Below are 18,007 nucleotides of genomic sequence, written 5' to 3'. Positions count from 1 at the left end.
TTTCGGTTCCAACTTGATCAAACTTTCGAGAGTCTTGATGAGAAAGGCCGATAGATTTATTAGTCTGTAGTCTTAAGATCTGTATTGACCTAGCATCCTAGCTTTGTGAATATAAGTAATATTACTTTTCTGCTCACAGATCGGGTATCTAGGTGTGAATAAGATAGGATTAATAGATATTCTCAAATATATGTAAAGCCGGTATCTGGACCAGCCGTTTTATGGAGTAGATTACTGATGGCCTGAATTTGCAAAAGCGCTTTTGTTGTTGTTTAATGCACACAGCAATGGCGCTTTTGCAAAGTCACGAATGGAGGAGTGTGTTTATTGCCAGCTTGATCTTGAAGATCCATGGTGCGCAAATGGCATAGTAAGTCACAACTGCTTCATTTGGAGACCTTAGGAAAATTATGTATTTTTTTATGCTATTACGAAGGAAGAATCATGATTCAAGGTCTTCTCAATTGCTGGACATCTCTTGAAGGACGTATATATTACTTTTTTCTGCTGAACCTTTCTAATGTCAATTTACGTATGTTTTCAGAAAGATACATCTCTAACATCATGTTGACGAACGCCTACCGAACATTATTTTTAAAAAGTCTATCAATAAAAAACCCAATATATTTTCGAAGTATTGCATCATCATTAGCTAAGGCTGAGCAAAATATTGAGCACGATGGAACTACTGAACAAGATTTGGATGAATTTACCAAAGAATTTTTGCAAAATCGCATCGAAATTAATTCCTTTCAAAGGATTTTACTGGGGGCAGGATCATCCATTGCAGCTTTAGTGGATCCACGAAGGTATGTATAATGATTACATACAAATGGACACTAGAATGGGTCGAAAAAGGTAAATAACAAACATTTAGCCAGTGAGATTTTTCTCTCTGCCATTGCAACTTAAAATAGGGAGTGAGAAAACTTACGGGGAATTTACGTTCAGAATAAGGTTGTATGTGAAACACTTTTCGTGCATACAGTTGACCTTTTCTTTAACGTAGATGCTATGGACGAAGAACTATTACGTTATAAAGAGCCTAATTCGTGTGGGAATACATATTTATTCTTTATAAAGTGATTCGTTATAGAGAAGTCGACTGCATTCCATAAATATTCCACTGCTGAATTAAACTTAAACTTTTTTCGTCCCATCCTAATATGTATTGCATGATCATTCATTTATTATACCTAACCATTTCCATTGACATTTATTAGGCATGATATGATTGCTAGCTTGGGTGAGACAACAGGTGAACATGCATTGCAACAAATTTTGCATACTATGCGAGCCAGCGATGAAGGTCAGCGTATATTGCAACAGAAGCCACGTATCAACACTCGCACAGTTAATCTCGAGAGATTACGTCAATTGCCACAAAACACATTCGGCAGGTCATATGTACAGTTTTTAGATGACAATGTAAGTATTGGATTTGGAATGTTATAAAACCAATTCAACCTTTAATCCTTTCCTCTTAACTACATAGCAAGTAACACCGGATTCTCGCATGGAAGTTCGTTTTATGGATGATCCCGAATTGGCATACATTATGACCAGATATCGTGAGTGTCATGATTTAGTGCATGCCATTCTCGATATGCCCACAAATATGTTGGGTGAAGTTGCCGTTAAATGGGTTGAAGCCTTAAATACAGGTTTGCCAATGTGTTATGGTGGTGCAGTTTTTGGAGCCCTGCGTTTGCGGCCAAAGTAAGTGAAAATAACTATGTGCATATGTGTTCGTTCCCTTAAAACACCTTACTATTTGTTTTATATAGACAAAGAAAACAATATCTCTCGACATATTTACCATGGGCCATTAAGAATGGCAGAAAGGCTAAACCATTGATGTCAGTTTACTGGGAGGAACGCTGGGAACAAGATGTCGAAGAATTACGCAAAGAATTACAAATCACAGTACTACCAAAGCAAGAAAAGTCCATAGAAAATAAGAAGAAATAAAAAGGAATAATTAAATGTTTCTATTAGATTTTATTTTAAATCCTATTCGTGTAAATAAGTTGTGATTTGTTCTAATAAAAAAATAAACACAATTGGAATATGGTGTACCAAAACTGGACTGTGGTGCCTTAAGACTTTCATCGGAAGCCAAATACCTCGGTGTTATCCTGGACCAACGTCTAAACTGGAAAAGGAAAACTGAGGAGAGGGCTAAGAGGGGTTTTATGTCACTATATTCCTGCAAGAACTCCATCGTAAAAGTTGGGGTCTCAGACCAAAGATCATACACTGGTTGTATGATACGGTGGTTCTCCCCTTTCTTACCTATGGCGGGCTTGTCTGGTGGCATGCTCTCGGGAACAGTGCACTTCTGTCCAAACTATCGAGTGTTCAAAGAGCCGCATCTCTGGTGCTATTAGAAACACACCTCAAGCCGCTCTGAGCCGCTCTGAATGTTATACTTGATCTCCAACCTCTGGACATCACTATCCATTTTCAGGCGGCGAGAACGGATTTCAGGCTCAGAGAGCCAGGAATGTGGCAGTGTTCACGATTTGGACATGCAAAGGTCCTCTCCCCCTTTACCGAATTACATGAGTTCAGTGGACTCAATCACATCAGTGATTATATACCCACTATACTCAACTTCAACCCAATAAATATTACAATTCCAAGCAGGGATGCCTGGTCTAGTGGTAGCCCTCCTCTTGGCGGTCTGGCCATCTGTACAGACGGCTCCAAGATGGAGGATGGCACCGGTGCCGGGGTCTACTGCGAAAACCCACAAATTAAAAAGTCCTTCAAACTCAATGATAATTGCAGCGTTTTTCAGGCAGAGATTTTTGCAATAAGGAAAGCAATGGAGATGGTCAAAGAACTTAGGAGCAGCCTTAAAGGACCAGTGACTATTTTTGTCGATAGTCAAGCGGCCCTCAAGTCGTGGACTGTAAATTAAAAAGCTATCCTTGACTGCAAAAACGCTCTGCTGAAGTACGTGATATCGTTGGTCTTTGCTGGGTTCCTGGACACAGTGAATAGAGGGGAACGAAGAGGCGGATGAACTAGTACGGGGTAGCTCTCAGTCGATTGACTTACCAGCTGAGTTATCCACCAGACCACCAAAGTGCTACTACATCCGGAAACACGGCGGCTTCTTTCTTGAGAGGGCAGGGCAAAGATGGCAAACGGAACCTGTCTGTAAGGTATCCAAGGCAATCTGGCCCAGCTACTCTCAACATAGAATCAATTATCTCTTTTCACTAAATAAGTTAGGGATAAAGACCACTGTAGGACTCATTACCGGTCATAGCGTGGTCAGGTCCCTAACTTCTAGATGGGACAACAGTAGTATATACTACTGTAGGCTATGTCAAGACCCAGAAGAAACAGAGACGGTCGAACATCTACTATGCAGGTGCCCTCGCTACTCACCAGGAGACATCGATTCTTCGGTAGATATGAGATAAATACTCTGACTTTCTTCTCCGACATATACCCTAGACAGACGGCAGCGTTAATTTGCATTAACTGCCTTAATTCAAATTAATTCGTGCATTATCCACATTCTTAATGCACAAAATCGAGCTGCATTTAAAAGGCATTTAGGTATTTCTATATGGCAATGCCGTAGAAGAGAGCCCATATTCATATGGAGGAGAGAGCATATTCATGCTCTGAGACACAAGGAAAACAACAAATACATTGCAAACAACAACAAAACAGCAATCAGCTGTTTTGTAAATGCAGAAACTGTCGTCTGTCAGGCCAAAATTAAATACAGTTATTAATGCAAATTAACGCTGCCGTCTGTCTAGGGTAATAGACCCCATCTACATATACCAATTTGCCAAAAATCTAACATGGCTTGGCAAACAAAACTAATTAACTTCTTTGCTTTTATTCTTCTAAACACAGGGGGATAAAAACTGGCTCAACTCTGAAGCACAATCTCAGTAGCCACACACCCACATCCATAGTACATCACTTCCATCACATCAAACAACTCTACATCAATGCCGTTCTTTGGTATTGTTGAAGTTACGAAGTTTTTCGGCAATTCACACACACGACCCGAAGGCAACGAAAGAGCGCACAAAGAGAGCAAGTGTTTTGATTTGTTTTTGTTTTGCAGCATGCGTGCATACAACCTTACTAACACACTGTCATTAGATGCCAATATTCAGAATTTTGTGTGTCCTCTTCTTGGTCGGCAGTGCTCTACATCAATCATCTCTACCACAACCACAGCAGTCACACACCCATATCTATTACTCATCAGGTTCATCACACCAAACCACTCTACATCAACAAAATCCGCAATAACCATCCACCGTACATCACTCCAAAAGAGACCAGTCATCGATCATCACAACATCAGCAACAACACACTCAACTTTAAACAAGCAACCACCTCTCACATGTCTACTTCATCACAGCAAACCACTTACACAAACAAACCCGCAATAGACCAACCACATCAGACAGTTTCTTTAAGGATGATCACAATTGACCTCAAGGTCCCGAGTGAAGTAGCTGCCAACAACGGTAGCTGCGCGTCCTAAAACCAAACCAAGTTTTAAATTCCTGATTTCGGTATTTATATCAAACTAAAATGTACGCTTTATTCTCAACATGAGATCAAAATTATCTTCGAGAACATCAAGATAGACAGACATAAGAGACATAAGATAGTCGAACATCTGAGTTCTGATATTTATCTCCAAATTCGGAACAAAATCTGTAGTGGAATTCTGTAACTCATTTTCAGTTGCCGATAAAAATCGATAAAATTAGAATGCAAAATTGTGAATGAATAGTGCCAAAAATGTTTTCAGTTGTTGTTGTAGAAAGGCAAATACATACATACGTCACCCACAAAACCAAAACTTTACAGGAGAAGCAAACAACTTTTCCAAAAGGAAAAACTGTTTTATAGAATACCAATCTTATGAGGGCGAGTATTCGGGGTATTATCAATCATGTACAAATGGGAGTAAGTAATGAAACTAAAACCGCGAAAACGCTTGGTTTTGGGATCCGTCATTACAACAACATCTGCAACGTTACCCATTTTCCGAAATGCCATTTCTTGAATTGGATCGTTATTTTTAAACGTTGAAGCTTGAAATTTAGCTTTATGTTTCAGATTCCTTCAAAAAACTAATTTCGAATTTCATGTGGGTTACGTCTTCGGGCATTTATGGTGCCGATATGTTTGTTCGTATATTTTATTCAGTTAACTGGTTTTGGTTCCTCTTTATCAGGTGACAGGTGAGTGGGGATAGCTTGGCCGTTTTTTTACCCTCCACCATAGTATGAAGGGTATATTAAGTTTGTTTTTATACCGTCAGCATTTATGCTAACGAGGGTATATACACTTTCATATGGGCAAAATGCGCTTCATCGAAATAATGGTTTTAGACCCCAAGTATGTTTGGACGAAATGTGTTCAGACAATTTGGAGTTGATTTAGCAACGTCCTTCCGACTGTCTCTCTGGCTGGCTGGAGCGCACGATAACTCTCGAACGGATCAGCCGATTCGCTCCAAAATTTGGCTTTCGTAATATTTTGCCCAAACTTAGTTTAAGTTCGAAGATGGGTTATATCGGTCCATTCCTTCCGTACCTCCCCCACAAAAGTTCGAAAATGTTGTGCGCACGATAACTCTTGAAGGCAGTAACCGATTTGGCCCATACGTTGTACATCGTGAAATTTCTACCAGACTTAGATGAGGTTTCAATATGGACTCAATCGGTCCACACCTTCGGGCACCTCCCACACAAAATTTCGGAAAAGTTCAGTTTAGACCTGCTCTCGAATCGCTTTGATTTTTGTTGTAACAACTTGTATTCACTGTTCCCCATACGCCCATACGACGGTACAAGTTTCATCAGGGGCAAGTCCATACTTCCTGAGCAAATAGCCTGAAAGATGCAAAAAGCCCCTATAACACCGAGTGTAGTGGATGGAGCGCAAGATAACTCTCGAACGGATCTGCCGATTCGGTCCAAAATTTGGCCTTCGTAATATGTTGTCCAAACATAGTTTAAGTTCGAAGATAAAACATATCGGTCCACTTCTTCAGGTACCTCCCTCACAAAAGTTCAAAAATGTTCGGAAAAATTGTGCGCACGATAACTCTTGAAGGGAGTGACCGATGTAATCCATACTCTGCACACCCTAATATATCTACCAGATATAGATCAGGTTCGAATATGGACTATATTTATCTACTCCTTCTGGTACCTCCCACACAAAATTTCGGACAAGTTCACTTAAGACCTGCTCTCGAATCACTTTGATTTTTGTTGAAGCTATTTGCATTCGCTACCTCCATTACGGCAGTAAAAGTTTTTTCAGGGGCAAGTCCATACACCGAAAGGTGTAAAAAACCCCTATGTCACCATATGTGGCGGCCACGAACTCTCGAACTGTTCAACCGATTTGGTCCAACAGTCGGTCTTCCTCATATTTTATCCAAACTTAGTTTCATGGGGCAATACCGGTCCACAAAGTAAGGTACTTCTCCCCAATATTTAAAAAATTTCACAAAAATGCTAGGACGATATCACTTGAATGGGGCAACCAATTTGGTCCAAACTTTGCGTCTACTAATATTTTGTCAAAATGTAGTTTAACTTCTAAAATTGCCCATATCGGTCCTTCCTAAGGATACCTCCCCACAAAAGTTCTAAGACGTCTGTTGTAATCCACAGTAATTGAGATAGAACGCTAAAATTTTGCACCCGAGTGTCTTTTTTTCCATAGACAGATCAATTTCGAAGATGGCCTACATAGGTCCACGTTTTGGTATAGACACCATGTAGCTGTACCACCCGATTTAAGGTATTTTGAGGATTTTATCTAATTTTTTTACCAAACTACCTGAAATTGGATATTTCAGCATCTTAATGGACTAGAAACTTCTCAAAAAAAAAAAAAAAATTATCATGATAGGTCCACCCACGTTTTGGTATAGCCCCGAGATAACGGTACCGCCTGATTTAAGGTATTTTGAGGATTTTAGCTACATTTTTCCTCCTAAATTGACTCAAATTTGACACCTGGAGTTTCAACAGATCATAAAACTTCTGCACTAAAAATGGTGAAGATAGGTCCACGTTTTGGTATAGGTCCCATATAACGGTACCTCCCGATTTAAGGTATTTTGAAGCTTTTAGTTCCATTTTTGACTGAATTAGCTGAAATTTGACCTTTGAGGTTCCCAATGACCAACATTTTTCTCCACTAAAAATTTCCAATATAGGTCTACGTTTTGGTATAGCCCCCATATAACGGTACCGACCGACCAGAGTATTTCATGGTGGAGGGTATAAAAAGTTCAGACCGGCCGAACTTACCGCTTTTTTCCTTGTTTTCCTTTATTAATCGGGGGACATAGGGCTTTAACAATACAATGATCTGTTATGCAGAATTGTTTTTATATAATCCCATGATTTATTGACAGGACACTTTTGGGCGGCCCGGCCTTTTACTGCCCAGCGGGTTCCAATCTAGAGCCGTTCTCGAGATTTCACATTGCTTCCGCAAGGTGCAACCAATCTAGTTCAATTTCTTTCTCCTTATCTGCGTCTTTCTAAGTCTTTCTTTATTTTGTCCTGCAGATCTTGTGTGAAAGAAGACAGATATCATCTGCATATGCTAGGTCCTCGAGCTGCCTATTCAGTCCCCATGTTACACCTCGCCTTTTCGGGCACACCTTTAACATTATGTCATGTAGTGGTGATAATGGGCAGCCTTGACCTAAACCAACGTTTGTTTTGTCCGGATCTTAACTGGCTTAAGACCACTCGAGTTGCCACCTGGCTTTCTTCTGCTGCGATGGATGCGGCATTTACACTGTACCTTTGTACTGCCTGCGCAACTGCATCAGTTTGAATGCTATTAAAGCCTGTCTGATAGACTCTTTGATCGACAGGTTCTCGTTTATACCTTTGGACCTCTCTCTCCAGATCATGAAAATCTCTCCTGACGTGCCTGGGGGGGGGGGGGGGAGGAAGTCTGTCCACTAGATCGTTAAAGCTTCCCACAAACCGGTCTATTGCTCGATAAGAGGTCAACAAGGTCAGCTTCGATACTGCCGGCCAGCGACTTAATACCTTGCCTACTTCTGTAGTGCTATTCTCTAACTCATTTTTTGAGTTACCGACAAAAATCGTTAAAATTAAAACGCAAAAAATTCAAATAAAAGTTGACAACACTCTTGCTATTAGTAGAACTTTACGACTAATTTTTATTTGTCGCTAGCTTACCGAAAAATATCCTTAGTTATCGAAGTTAAAAGCATTTTAATTTTACGATTTTTGTCGGTAACTCAGAAAATGTGTTAAAGAATCGCACTACTGGTGTTGTTGCAATAGCTGTGGCTTGCGCGGACGATTTAAGCATGGTATCGAACTTTACATCCAATATCTTGGGACAGTTAGTAGTCGGGCAGGACACCACCGAGCAATGATTTCGGGAGGGTCAATGCTTTCGTCGTAGTAGCAGAAGAAAGTCAGCATATTGATTTTATGATATCTCCAAACGCTCATAGGTTTCTTTAACCTTATCTTCAGTCAGACCATGGAGGCAGATTAAACTGGCGTGAAGTAACTTTGCGTTTACAATGAATCCCCGAAATCTGGAGCACTAGTGCATATAATTTCCTACGCCCGCGATCAGTAGTGGGATTCTGTCACTCATTTTTGCTGTTACCGACAAAAATCGGTAAAATTAAATCGCAAAATTATGATTAAAAACATAATGAAAAATTGGCATCACTGTTTGTGTCGGTAGAGGCTAGTGACTACTTTTTATTAACCGTTAACTTACCGAAAAATTTCGTTAATTATCGAAATTATAAGCATTATAATTTTACCGACAATTATCGATAACAGCAAAAATGAGTTAAGTGCAGTACACATTGTCAGTTTTGAATGTCGATATTTCGCAATTATCGATAACTGTCAAACCGTCCAGCAACCACAAAACATTTTGTGGTTGCATGATGAATGACAAAAATGAACGGCCACACTAGCAAGCAACAACAAATCTGTCATTCAAAACTGACAATGTGTACCCAGCTTTATAGAATACCACTACAGATGAGCTTCTACACCTATTATTATATTTTTTGGGTTATATTTTTGACATCTTTATTACGATCAACTGTGGGATCTATTCACTGGACCACGTTAAAATCGTTTCTTTAATTGTTATATATTTTATAGAATTGCTATTCAAAATAATTATATATAACGGAAATTGCTGATCATTCATTGCCCATTGATCACATAGTTTGACAATTGGTTGGTAACACTTTTTATTAAGAGATGGCAATGCACACAATTGAGGTCTCTCTCCTCCCTCTCTCAATCTGTTACTTAGTTTAGTTTTGTTGATTTTTTACTTGTTCCAACACTTGATGTCGGTTTGTTTGTATTTTTAATTAATTACACAAGTACACGTTCTAAATTTATATACATATTTATTAACAACGAAATCCAGAACTTTATATATTGGTAGTTTTAGAAATTCAAAATGTCCGATAAATTCAATGGATTTAGTCAAGATGAAATAAATCGAGTTTCCGGCCAGAAGAATAGAAAAATTCCAACTGATATCAACAATGGTACGACACGACATAGAGATAGGCAATTTACATGATGTTGGATGTTGCCGAGATAAATGTTGACAAAAAATACCTGTCTTTTGTTCGTGTTCTAACTTGAATCTCTTTTTATGGTGATGTTGGATCTTCTTTTTTATTCTAGTTAAACCAGCAACATTTCGTGGACACGGTATCAGACGTATGCCAGACAAAAGTGAAATCAATCGTCTTCAAAAAAACCAAGGTAACTTTATGGCTACTTCTAATAGAAACCAAACAGAAAAAATTCAAAAAATGGATACAAATGATTCTATGGAGGAAGTAAATCTGGATGGCAGTCTTTCGAAATCCATTGAAGAAGCTTTATTCTATAAACCTCCTGTAAAATCGCAGAACCAGCAATCTAAAGAAACAACGACACCAAAAACACCAAACACTAATACCACCACACCAAGAACACCAACAGAAGCATTGTCAACGTCACGTCAGAATAACGCTGCTGGCCAGTACAGAGAATTAGATTCACAACAACAACAGTCATCAAACGATTCTTCTTCCATATTAAAGCTAAATGTGGACGATGAAAGCAAAATATCTTCAACATGTTCCAATAGCAATAGTATGGATGATGATGATTCTTCAATTTTACCTTCTTCAGCAACAAGTGAAAAACCATCCAATGCTTTTGTCCCGCCAAGTTCATTGAATGTTCAATCACCATTTAGAGGTATATCATTGAAAGATTTCGAAACACATCGAAAAATGATTGAAGAACAAAATCGCCAGAAAAAAGATCTACTTTACAAAGTTATTGAACAACAGTAAGTACATACAACAATCAATATTGGTATGATAAAAAATAATGTTTATACATTTTGGCTTCCGAAATGACCCTGAGTTGTTTTGATAAGTATGTATTTTGTTATCAGTTTAAGAAATTAAGTTTGAAATTCTAATTCCGTTTTGTCTGACCATTTCTAATGTGCAAAAGACCAACATAGAAGAAGCATACACCTACGTAATAATTGTTTTGACTTCCAAACTCAACAAAGCCAAGTGGTAGTGTAAAGTTGTCATTTCCCTAAATATTTGGTATGATTTTAAATATATAAAAATTGCCTTCCCGATGTTAATCAATGAGAAAAATGCGCTTCCGGTATTCACCGTCAACTGTAAATGGCCGAAGATATTGTAATATTGGATTTCCAAATAAAATGCCCGTAATTGATCACTTTCTGCTCAAGTACCAATGTAAACCACATGGACTGGGAAGATTTGTATACATACTAATACATATATGTTCGGACAAACATTCCAGAGGGGACAAGAGAGACTTTTCTCATATCAGTGAGATATGATATGGAACCTACTTTTTATAGCCGAGTCCGAACGGTATGTCTTAAGACACCACTTGTAGAGAAGTTGTACATGGCTGAAATACTCAGAAAATGTCACAAACATTACACTGAGGGGCATTTTTGCCACCGTTGTAAATGTAATGTTGTCTGGGTTAGGAATGGAACCTTGGCATTCAATGTACAAGGCTGGTGTGCTTACCATTGTACATCTGTGGTGAGCTATGCGGCATCAGAACGTAATTTTTCAAATGCTTCAGAGAGAAATCTCAATACTAAAGTGTCCAATTACTTGTCAAGACGAAGGTACTGCTTCACATCGCAGCATAATTTGGATTGTTGTTACCACGGGAGTCATCCTAATCATTATATTGTTAATAGGACCCCCAGGCTAGAAACCGATAGATCGAAAATCCTATAATTGGCTACATTTCCTAATCATTTCAGTCATGTAAAACATCGCTCATATCCCCTGACCCTTCTACGCTATTCGGGAGAAAAATATTTACGTTTTAGTAAGTCTAAATGTGTTAGGGCGTCACATTCAAGCTTACTGTCTTTGACAGATGTTAAGAGGTTTACTTCTCAGGTCAACATCCACTTATCCACTTGAGATGAGAGGGGACGAAGTCATTTTTTTTCCTTACATGATATTTTAATACTCTATATTTGCGAGCATTAGCTACAAGGAAAGTTAATTTTCTATTCTATAAGTCCGCCTAAATTTTTTTTAAATGAAATTACCGACTAACCTTTAAAACGGCATTCTGAGAAGGAATTCCGTTATTTATTGAAACAATTTTGTAAATATCACAAAACAAATACACTTTTTTTCAATACATTGTGCATAATTTTTCAGTTCTCAAAAAACTGCCGCCGAAGCCCGAAAAATTGAAGAAATTAAAGCAGAGCTTGCCAAATTAGATAACGATTTAGCTGTCGATGTAGCCGTGCTAAGGAAACAAATCGAAGCGGCATGTATACATTTCTCAAACATTGAGTAAGTTTTTTTTTTAATTTGCAACCCTCTAAGATTTTATTTTTAATTTGCGAAAATTCCTTTTTTTCCAGAAAAAATTATTTAAAAATTGAGGCACAATTTCTTAAAGCTAAAATAGATTTACACAATGCCTCAGAGAAAAAGGAACTTTTAACTGAACACTTGTGCACGGTCATAGCCCACAATGAAGATCGTAAGGCACAAAAATTAACCGAACTAATGGAAAAAGTTGGACTATCATCTCCAAATAATGGCGACTATGAGCCACCAAGTTCAACATCCAAGTAGAAAATAAAATATTTATATTTAAAGTGTTATTCAATTAGGCAATAATGTGTAATTTTTATTATTTTGTAATCTCGCTCTCTCCCTCTCTCTCTCCGTATATATGTACAAAAAAGTATTTATTTAATAATAATATATAAAGTGTATGCATGTTTTTTTTTTGTGTGAAATTGTTATTCATGTAAACATCTTTAATATACAATTAGTCTATATTTTTACTTGCCTTTTTTTATTGTAAACTCTGTAATAAAAAGTTTTAAATATATACTAAATTATTATTATTATTTATTTTTTTTTTTTTTGTAAAATTTTGGGAGCATTGCATCATCACAGAAGACAAGAATTTCATTACAATGAACTGGGCTTGTTGCAAATTAAGCATCGGAGTCCATACTGCCTTCCTCCATTTTACTCTCATCTTCCCCAGTAGACTTGGCTGGGATCACCGTGGTATCCAGCTCGTCGTCAGTTAGGCTCAACTTAAGTAGCATGTCCTTGTTCTGCTCTTCTGGAACAAGCCTTTCCACTTGCTCGAGAAGTTCCCTACTTTGTCTCTGTAAGCTATCTTCAGTAGATCCATTTTGGCTTTATCGTTTTCTTTAAAAATCACCGGTTCGTCATCTTTCCTATCATTTTGCACTTTTAATAACCAAACAAAAACATCCGGAACCCAATCGTTTGACTTCGACGATAGAACTTTAAATAGACATGTTGAATCAGGACTATCAGATATTGCCCTCATACAGTTCTGATTCAACATATCACAAAGACCCCTTCCATCCACCACCCGGAATTGCGTGTAGAAATGTGTAGTTTCTTGCAGTACTGGAACAGACCAATAATAAAAAAATAATCAGATAGGATAATAGTAAGTTTACATGGTACTGGATTTAGTAAATACTCAATCCAATTTTACGTCCATTTAATCCTCATTAATGGCTATATTACACCATATTTCATATGTATGTAGTCACTTTGGGTATACTAATATACAGACCAGCTGACGTCATGTGAAAAACATATGGTGTAATATAGCCAGAAGGAATACAAAACTCTAATGGCCCCGGCACATACGGTACGTTGTGCGTTGCGTCACGCGTTAAAAACAACAACCACATGAAAAAAATGTAAGTGATGCCAAGTTTGTTCTTGAAGTTTTCTTGTGGTTGTTGTAACGCGACGCACAACGTACCGTATGTGCCGGGGCCATAATCATGGTACAATTAAATAGGTAGAAACAACGGCGAATTGCTACAACAAAGCAACTTTTTTTGTAATGTAAAATGTCAAAATTTTCGCCAAATGGTCTCTTGTTGTCTCTTTTTATCACATGTGTTTGTCTATAAATTGAACACATGCTATCTCTTATTTACCGAATCATATGGTTTTTTGTTTTGATTTTTCATGGCGAATTCCTAGTTTTTTGACGTTTTAGATTCGATCAGCTGAGCTGAGGCATCTACCTAAGTAATTGTACCATGACTCTTGGTCTGTTCCAGTACTGCACATTTTTACTATTTTTTTCGATAACATAAAGGAAAAATCGGTTATCGGAGTAAAAATGTGTAGAAATGGGTAGTACTGGAACAGACCATCTAATGCAGTGATGGCCACCAACAACAACTTTCCAAAGCCCGCGGGCATACGACACACACGTACACTATAAGCACATTCGTTAGTCCCGGGCCACACTACAGTAATTTCATTGAAATTTTGATATGAAATTATGCGTCTCTAGATCGACGTCCATAGTAGAGTAAAATCATAAAATTGCTGTAGTGAGGAATTCGATTTAAGAACACCTAATTTCATGAAATTTTTTAATGAAATTCACGCTAGTGTGGACCGGGGCTTAGGTTAACGCATTGATTAGGTTTCCACTCACACTAGCGCAAGTTATAATCTGCAAATGTGTGCTTTGGCCCATGCATGGCCCAATTACAGGCATGGTACAATTACTTAGGTAGAAACATCGGCGAATTGCTACAACAAAGCAACTTTTTTTGCAATGTAAACTGTCAAAATTTTCGCCAAATGGTTTCTTGTTGTCTCTTTTTATCGCTTGTGTTTGTACAGTGAAGTGAACACATGCTATCTCTTACTTAAGCCCTCGGCACATACGGTCCGTTTAGTGACACGTTGGGACATGCGTTGTCCCAAAACAGTTAAATTATGTTTAACTTTCATGCGCCAGCCATGTTGTTGTTTTTCAAAAAACTTGGCATCACTTACACATTTTTCATGTGGTTGTTGTAGCGCGACGCACAACGCACCGTATGTGCCGAGCGCTTTACTGAATCATATGGTTTTTGTTTTGATTTTTCACGGCGAATTTCTAGTTTTTTGACGTTTTAGATTCGATCAGCTGGGCTGAGGCATCTACCTAAGTAATTGTACCATGATTACAGGTCCTCCATCAAGCGAATTCAAAGAAAAACAAAGATTTTAAATGTCAAAATTTATAAACAGAGGCGAACAAATTTTTGAGGCGAATATCTTTTCTGTCAATTCAGGTAGATACATACAAAACATTTCCGAGAAAAAGTTGTTCCCGTAGTTATTTTTGTTTGACGAAAAAGGAAATATCAGCTGATCGAACTTGAAATGCTAAAATAAGTTATTGTAAATTAAATTCTCATACAAAACACAACAAATGCTGACTTTTTACATGTATAACATTAGGTTTATTTCTTTTCTGTTTTCGAGATACATCTACCTATTTCTGTACAGTTTGACATTTCTATACCTCACAGCTAACTCAAATGACAAATACGAATTTTGACAGCTCAAATCGAAATCATCTGATTTTGCTGGTGGACCTATAATTGGGCCATGGGCCCTGTGAGGTGTAGAAATGTCAAACTGTACAGAAACAGGTAGATGTATCTCGAAAACAGAAAACAAATAAACCTAATGTTATACATGTTAAAAGTCAGCATTTGTTGTGTTTTGTATGAACATTTAATTTACAATAACTTACTTTAGCATTTCATGTTCGATCAGCTGATATTTTCTATTTCGTCAAACAAATATAACTACGGGAACAACTTTTTCTCGGAAATGTTTTGTATGTATCTACCTGAATTGACAGAAAAGAAATTCGCCTCAAACATTTTTTCGCCTATGAAAACACCGAACCTTTACCTTGTTCTTTTTGTGGTGCTTGCTTGACTGTATCCCATATTTTAGTGGAATGTCCGTCTTCAGCATCTGAGCTAAACCTTGAGCAAATTCTTGACTGTTCCACAAAACAACACTTACATTTTATTCGATCAGCGCTTTTGGCTCACAATATCCGTGATGTTTAAATCTAAACCTATGTATATGCTTTATTGTTCATAATATATATATATATATATATATATATATATATATATATATATATATATATATATATATATATATATATATATATATATTATATATTGCTCTGTTCCAGAACCTGCTAGAAGCTACTATTTTTTACTACGATAACATTTTTTCCTTTATATTATCGAAGAAAATAGTAAAAATTAGTAGATTCTTGCAGTACTGGAACAAACCATATATATATATATATATATTGTATGTAATTTAAAATTTATTAATAATTAATTGTATGTATTAAAATTTATTTTTATTTACATTTTTACTTTACATTGATCTCAATCTAATTATATACCATTGAATTATATCGTGCGCATATGGTCTTGGTAACCCGGCGCCTTAATTGGTAACCCGGCGCCTTAATTGGTAACCCGGCGCCTTAATTTATAAAATATGTTCAAAATAAATAAATAAATAACATTTTTTCGCCTCTGTTTATAAATTTTGACATTTAAAATCTTTGTTTTTCTTTGAATTCGCTTGATGGAGGACCTATAATTGGGCCATGCTTTGGCCATCACTGTTCTAATGTAAACATGACATAAAATTGGGCTTAACTGGAGTTTAGCCGCTCAGCTCCGATTTTGATGAAATTTTTTTTACAAGTAGATTTCAATTCCCTGATCACGAATGTACACATAATTTTTTTGGGAAGTATATACTTCCCGAGATATGGGCATTTGAAGTTCCAAAAATTCCCTTGTAAAAAGCCACTTAATAAGAGAAAATTTTTAAATTAGAAAAAAATTGTGTTCCCTTGCCCTAGATTTGCTCCTGTCCATAGGAGAAAGTCTTAAATCGCCGGCCGAAGGCCGGCCAATTAAAAAAAAACTGTAAATTAAAAAAAAAATTGGGTTGAGCGGCTAAACTCCAGTTGCTCCTAAAATTGGTATATCCGACTTGCAATTCATGATGTGCGTCTTCGCCTTTAGTTATTCTTCAACCTACAGATCCATCTGGCCGTTTATTTTTCGATCTACAGATCCCATTTGCGTTTATAAAAACAGCTGTTTTTTAGTTTTCTAATTTGTTTTCGTCAGCCACAGAAGAAGATTTGTTTCACTTGTTTAATTATATTTCTGTCGAATTTAATAACAAATCAAATCCATTTTAAACACCACAATGCCCACATTCTATTTTGTAATAGTGGGTCATCAGGACAATCCAATATTTGAAATGGAATTTCCAGCTGTAAGCAAAGAAATGCGGGTAAGTGGGTTGTCTGTAAATCTAAGTCGGTCCGCAACAAATAATAATATCTTCACTTTTTTTGTTCAGAAGGAGGATCATCGCCATCTAAGTCAATTTATAGCACATGCCGCTCTAGATTTAGTGGACGAACATAAATGGAAAACACCCAATATGTACTTGAAATCCATTGATCGTTTCAATCAATGGTTTGTTTCGGCATTTGTTACGGCAAGTCAAATACGTTTTATTATTGTCCATGACCAGAAAAATGATGAAGGCATTAAGAATTTCTTTAATGAAATGTATGAAACGTATGTTAAGTATTCCATGAATTCCTTTTATAAAATTAATACACCCATTAAATCGCCAACATTCGAGAAAAAAGCTCAGCTTTATGGGCGAAAGTATTTGCTGTCATAATCAAGGAACTATTTATTTATACTTATTTAATACATACCTATTTATGTTTAATTAACATTAGTTATACGTACGTACTACCTATCATTGTAAACATTTAGTTAATTTTCTTTTGTATAATAAATTAGATTGTTGTTCCATAGTATGGAATATTTAAGCGTAGCAAATCATTTATTAAATGTTTACATATAACTGCTAATTGCTTTTCAAACTCCATACAATAGATATGTATGTGACTTTGACTTTAGGTCCAGTTTTCGGTTTTAGTTTTTATGATTATGCTAAATAGCTCTTCGTACTCTTTTATGGTACTACTCCGTTCATATTCTATTTGAGGGGGAAAAGGAAAGTGAATTTTTATCGATGTGGTTTTGAAACCCCATTTATGAGAGGTCATTATTTAAAGCTTCAAGACATATGGGACAAAACATTGAGCTTGCCGCATATATCTGAATAATCAATTTTGCAAAACTAACAGGAGTCCATATTTAGTTAGTTTGATGGAGAGAGAGGTGAGGCATATGGTAACCCTTTCCTTCTCAACACAATCTCTCGCCGACAAACTGAACATTGCCGCAAGGAAAGTTGTGGCATAAAATGAGCTGGCCAACTATGCTCGGATCGAAATGAAATTTTTATCACAGGTAGATCTCGTCACCCTGATCACAAATATATATAACATTTGTTGCGGAAGTCCAAGGCGAATTTAACAAGGTGATCCAATAGTTGACGTTAGGTTGTAGTCTTCATTTGCTGTTTTTTTGCGCGAAATATCCACAAAAGTTAGAAGAAAACGTTAAAATATTATT

At 37.0% G+C, this 18,007-nt stretch overlaps 3 protein-coding genes across 4 annotated transcripts in view; all 3 read left to right on the top strand.

The window, feature by feature from the left end:
* Positions 1-2,084, top strand: part of Coq4 (Coenzyme Q4) — a 46,502-nt gene extending 44,418 nt beyond the window's left edge. Inside the window, exons 2-5 of the mRNA XM_073985833.1 lie at positions 545-809; positions 1,224-1,428; positions 1,496-1,719; positions 1,788-2,084. Of these exons, the coding sequence (XP_073841934.1) occupies positions 565-809; positions 1,224-1,428; positions 1,496-1,719; positions 1,788-1,971 (858 nt within the window). The 5' untranslated portion in view covers positions 545-564 and the 3' untranslated portion in view covers positions 1,972-2,084. The remainder of the gene's footprint in view (positions 1-544; positions 810-1,223; positions 1,429-1,495; positions 1,720-1,787) is intronic.
* A 7,268-nt stretch (positions 2,085-9,352) lies between these two features.
* Positions 9,353-12,496, top strand: Gorab (Golgin, RAB6 interacting). The gene is made up of 4 exons (XM_073985831.1): positions 9,353-9,605; positions 9,748-10,405; positions 11,799-11,939; positions 12,011-12,496. Exons 1-4 carry the CDS (start codon positions 9,515-9,517, stop codon positions 12,225-12,227), a joined length of 1,107 nt encoding a protein of 368 aa, XP_073841932.1. The 5' UTR covers positions 9,353-9,514; the 3' UTR covers positions 12,228-12,496.
* Positions 12,497-16,570: 4,074 nt separating this feature from the next.
* Positions 16,571-17,358, top strand: Trs20 (trafficking protein particle complex subunit 2). Of its 2 annotated transcripts, none has more exons than XM_073987129.1 (2): positions 16,571-16,799; positions 16,872-17,358. In XM_073987129.1, exons 1-2 carry the CDS (start codon positions 16,713-16,715, stop codon positions 17,199-17,201), a joined length of 417 nt encoding a protein of 138 aa, XP_073843230.1. In that variant the 5' UTR covers positions 16,571-16,712; the 3' UTR covers positions 17,202-17,358. The 2 variants fall into 2 exon arrangements, with proteins under 2 accessions (XP_073843230.1, XP_073843229.1); XM_073987128.1 differs by having other exon boundaries at positions 16,578-16,799; positions 16,869-17,358.
* Positions 17,359-18,007: the final 649 nt, after the last annotated feature.

Source organism: Musca autumnalis, unplaced genomic scaffold, assembly GCF_047663935.1.
Source record: "Musca autumnalis isolate F117 unplaced genomic scaffold, ASM4766393v1 scaffold_4, whole genome shotgun sequence".
Taxonomy (NCBI): Eukaryota; Metazoa; Arthropoda; class Insecta; order Diptera; family Muscidae; genus Musca; species Musca autumnalis.
The sequence above is the reverse complement of the archived record's forward strand: the minus strand, read 5'-3'. Positions and strand labels throughout refer to the sequence as shown.

Coding starts and splice junctions, on each gene's coding strand:
- Trs20 (XM_073987128.1), top strand. CDS start 16,713: ATGCCCACATTCTATTTTGTAATAGTGGGTCATCAGGACAATCCAATA. Junction 16,800..16,868: donor CTGTAAGCAAAGAAATGCGG/GTAAGTGGGTTG, acceptor TTTTTTGTTCAG/AAGGAGGATCATCGCCATCT.
- Gorab (XM_073985831.1), top strand. CDS start 9,515: ATGTCCGATAAATTCAATGGATTTAGTCAAGATGAAATAAATCGAGTT. Junction 9,606..9,747: donor TCCAACTGATATCAACAATG/GTACGACACGAC, acceptor TTTTTATTCTAG/TTAAACCAGCAACATTTCGT. Junction 10,406..11,798: donor TACAAAGTTATTGAACAACA/GTAAGTACATAC, acceptor ATAATTTTTCAG/TTCTCAAAAAACTGCCGCCG.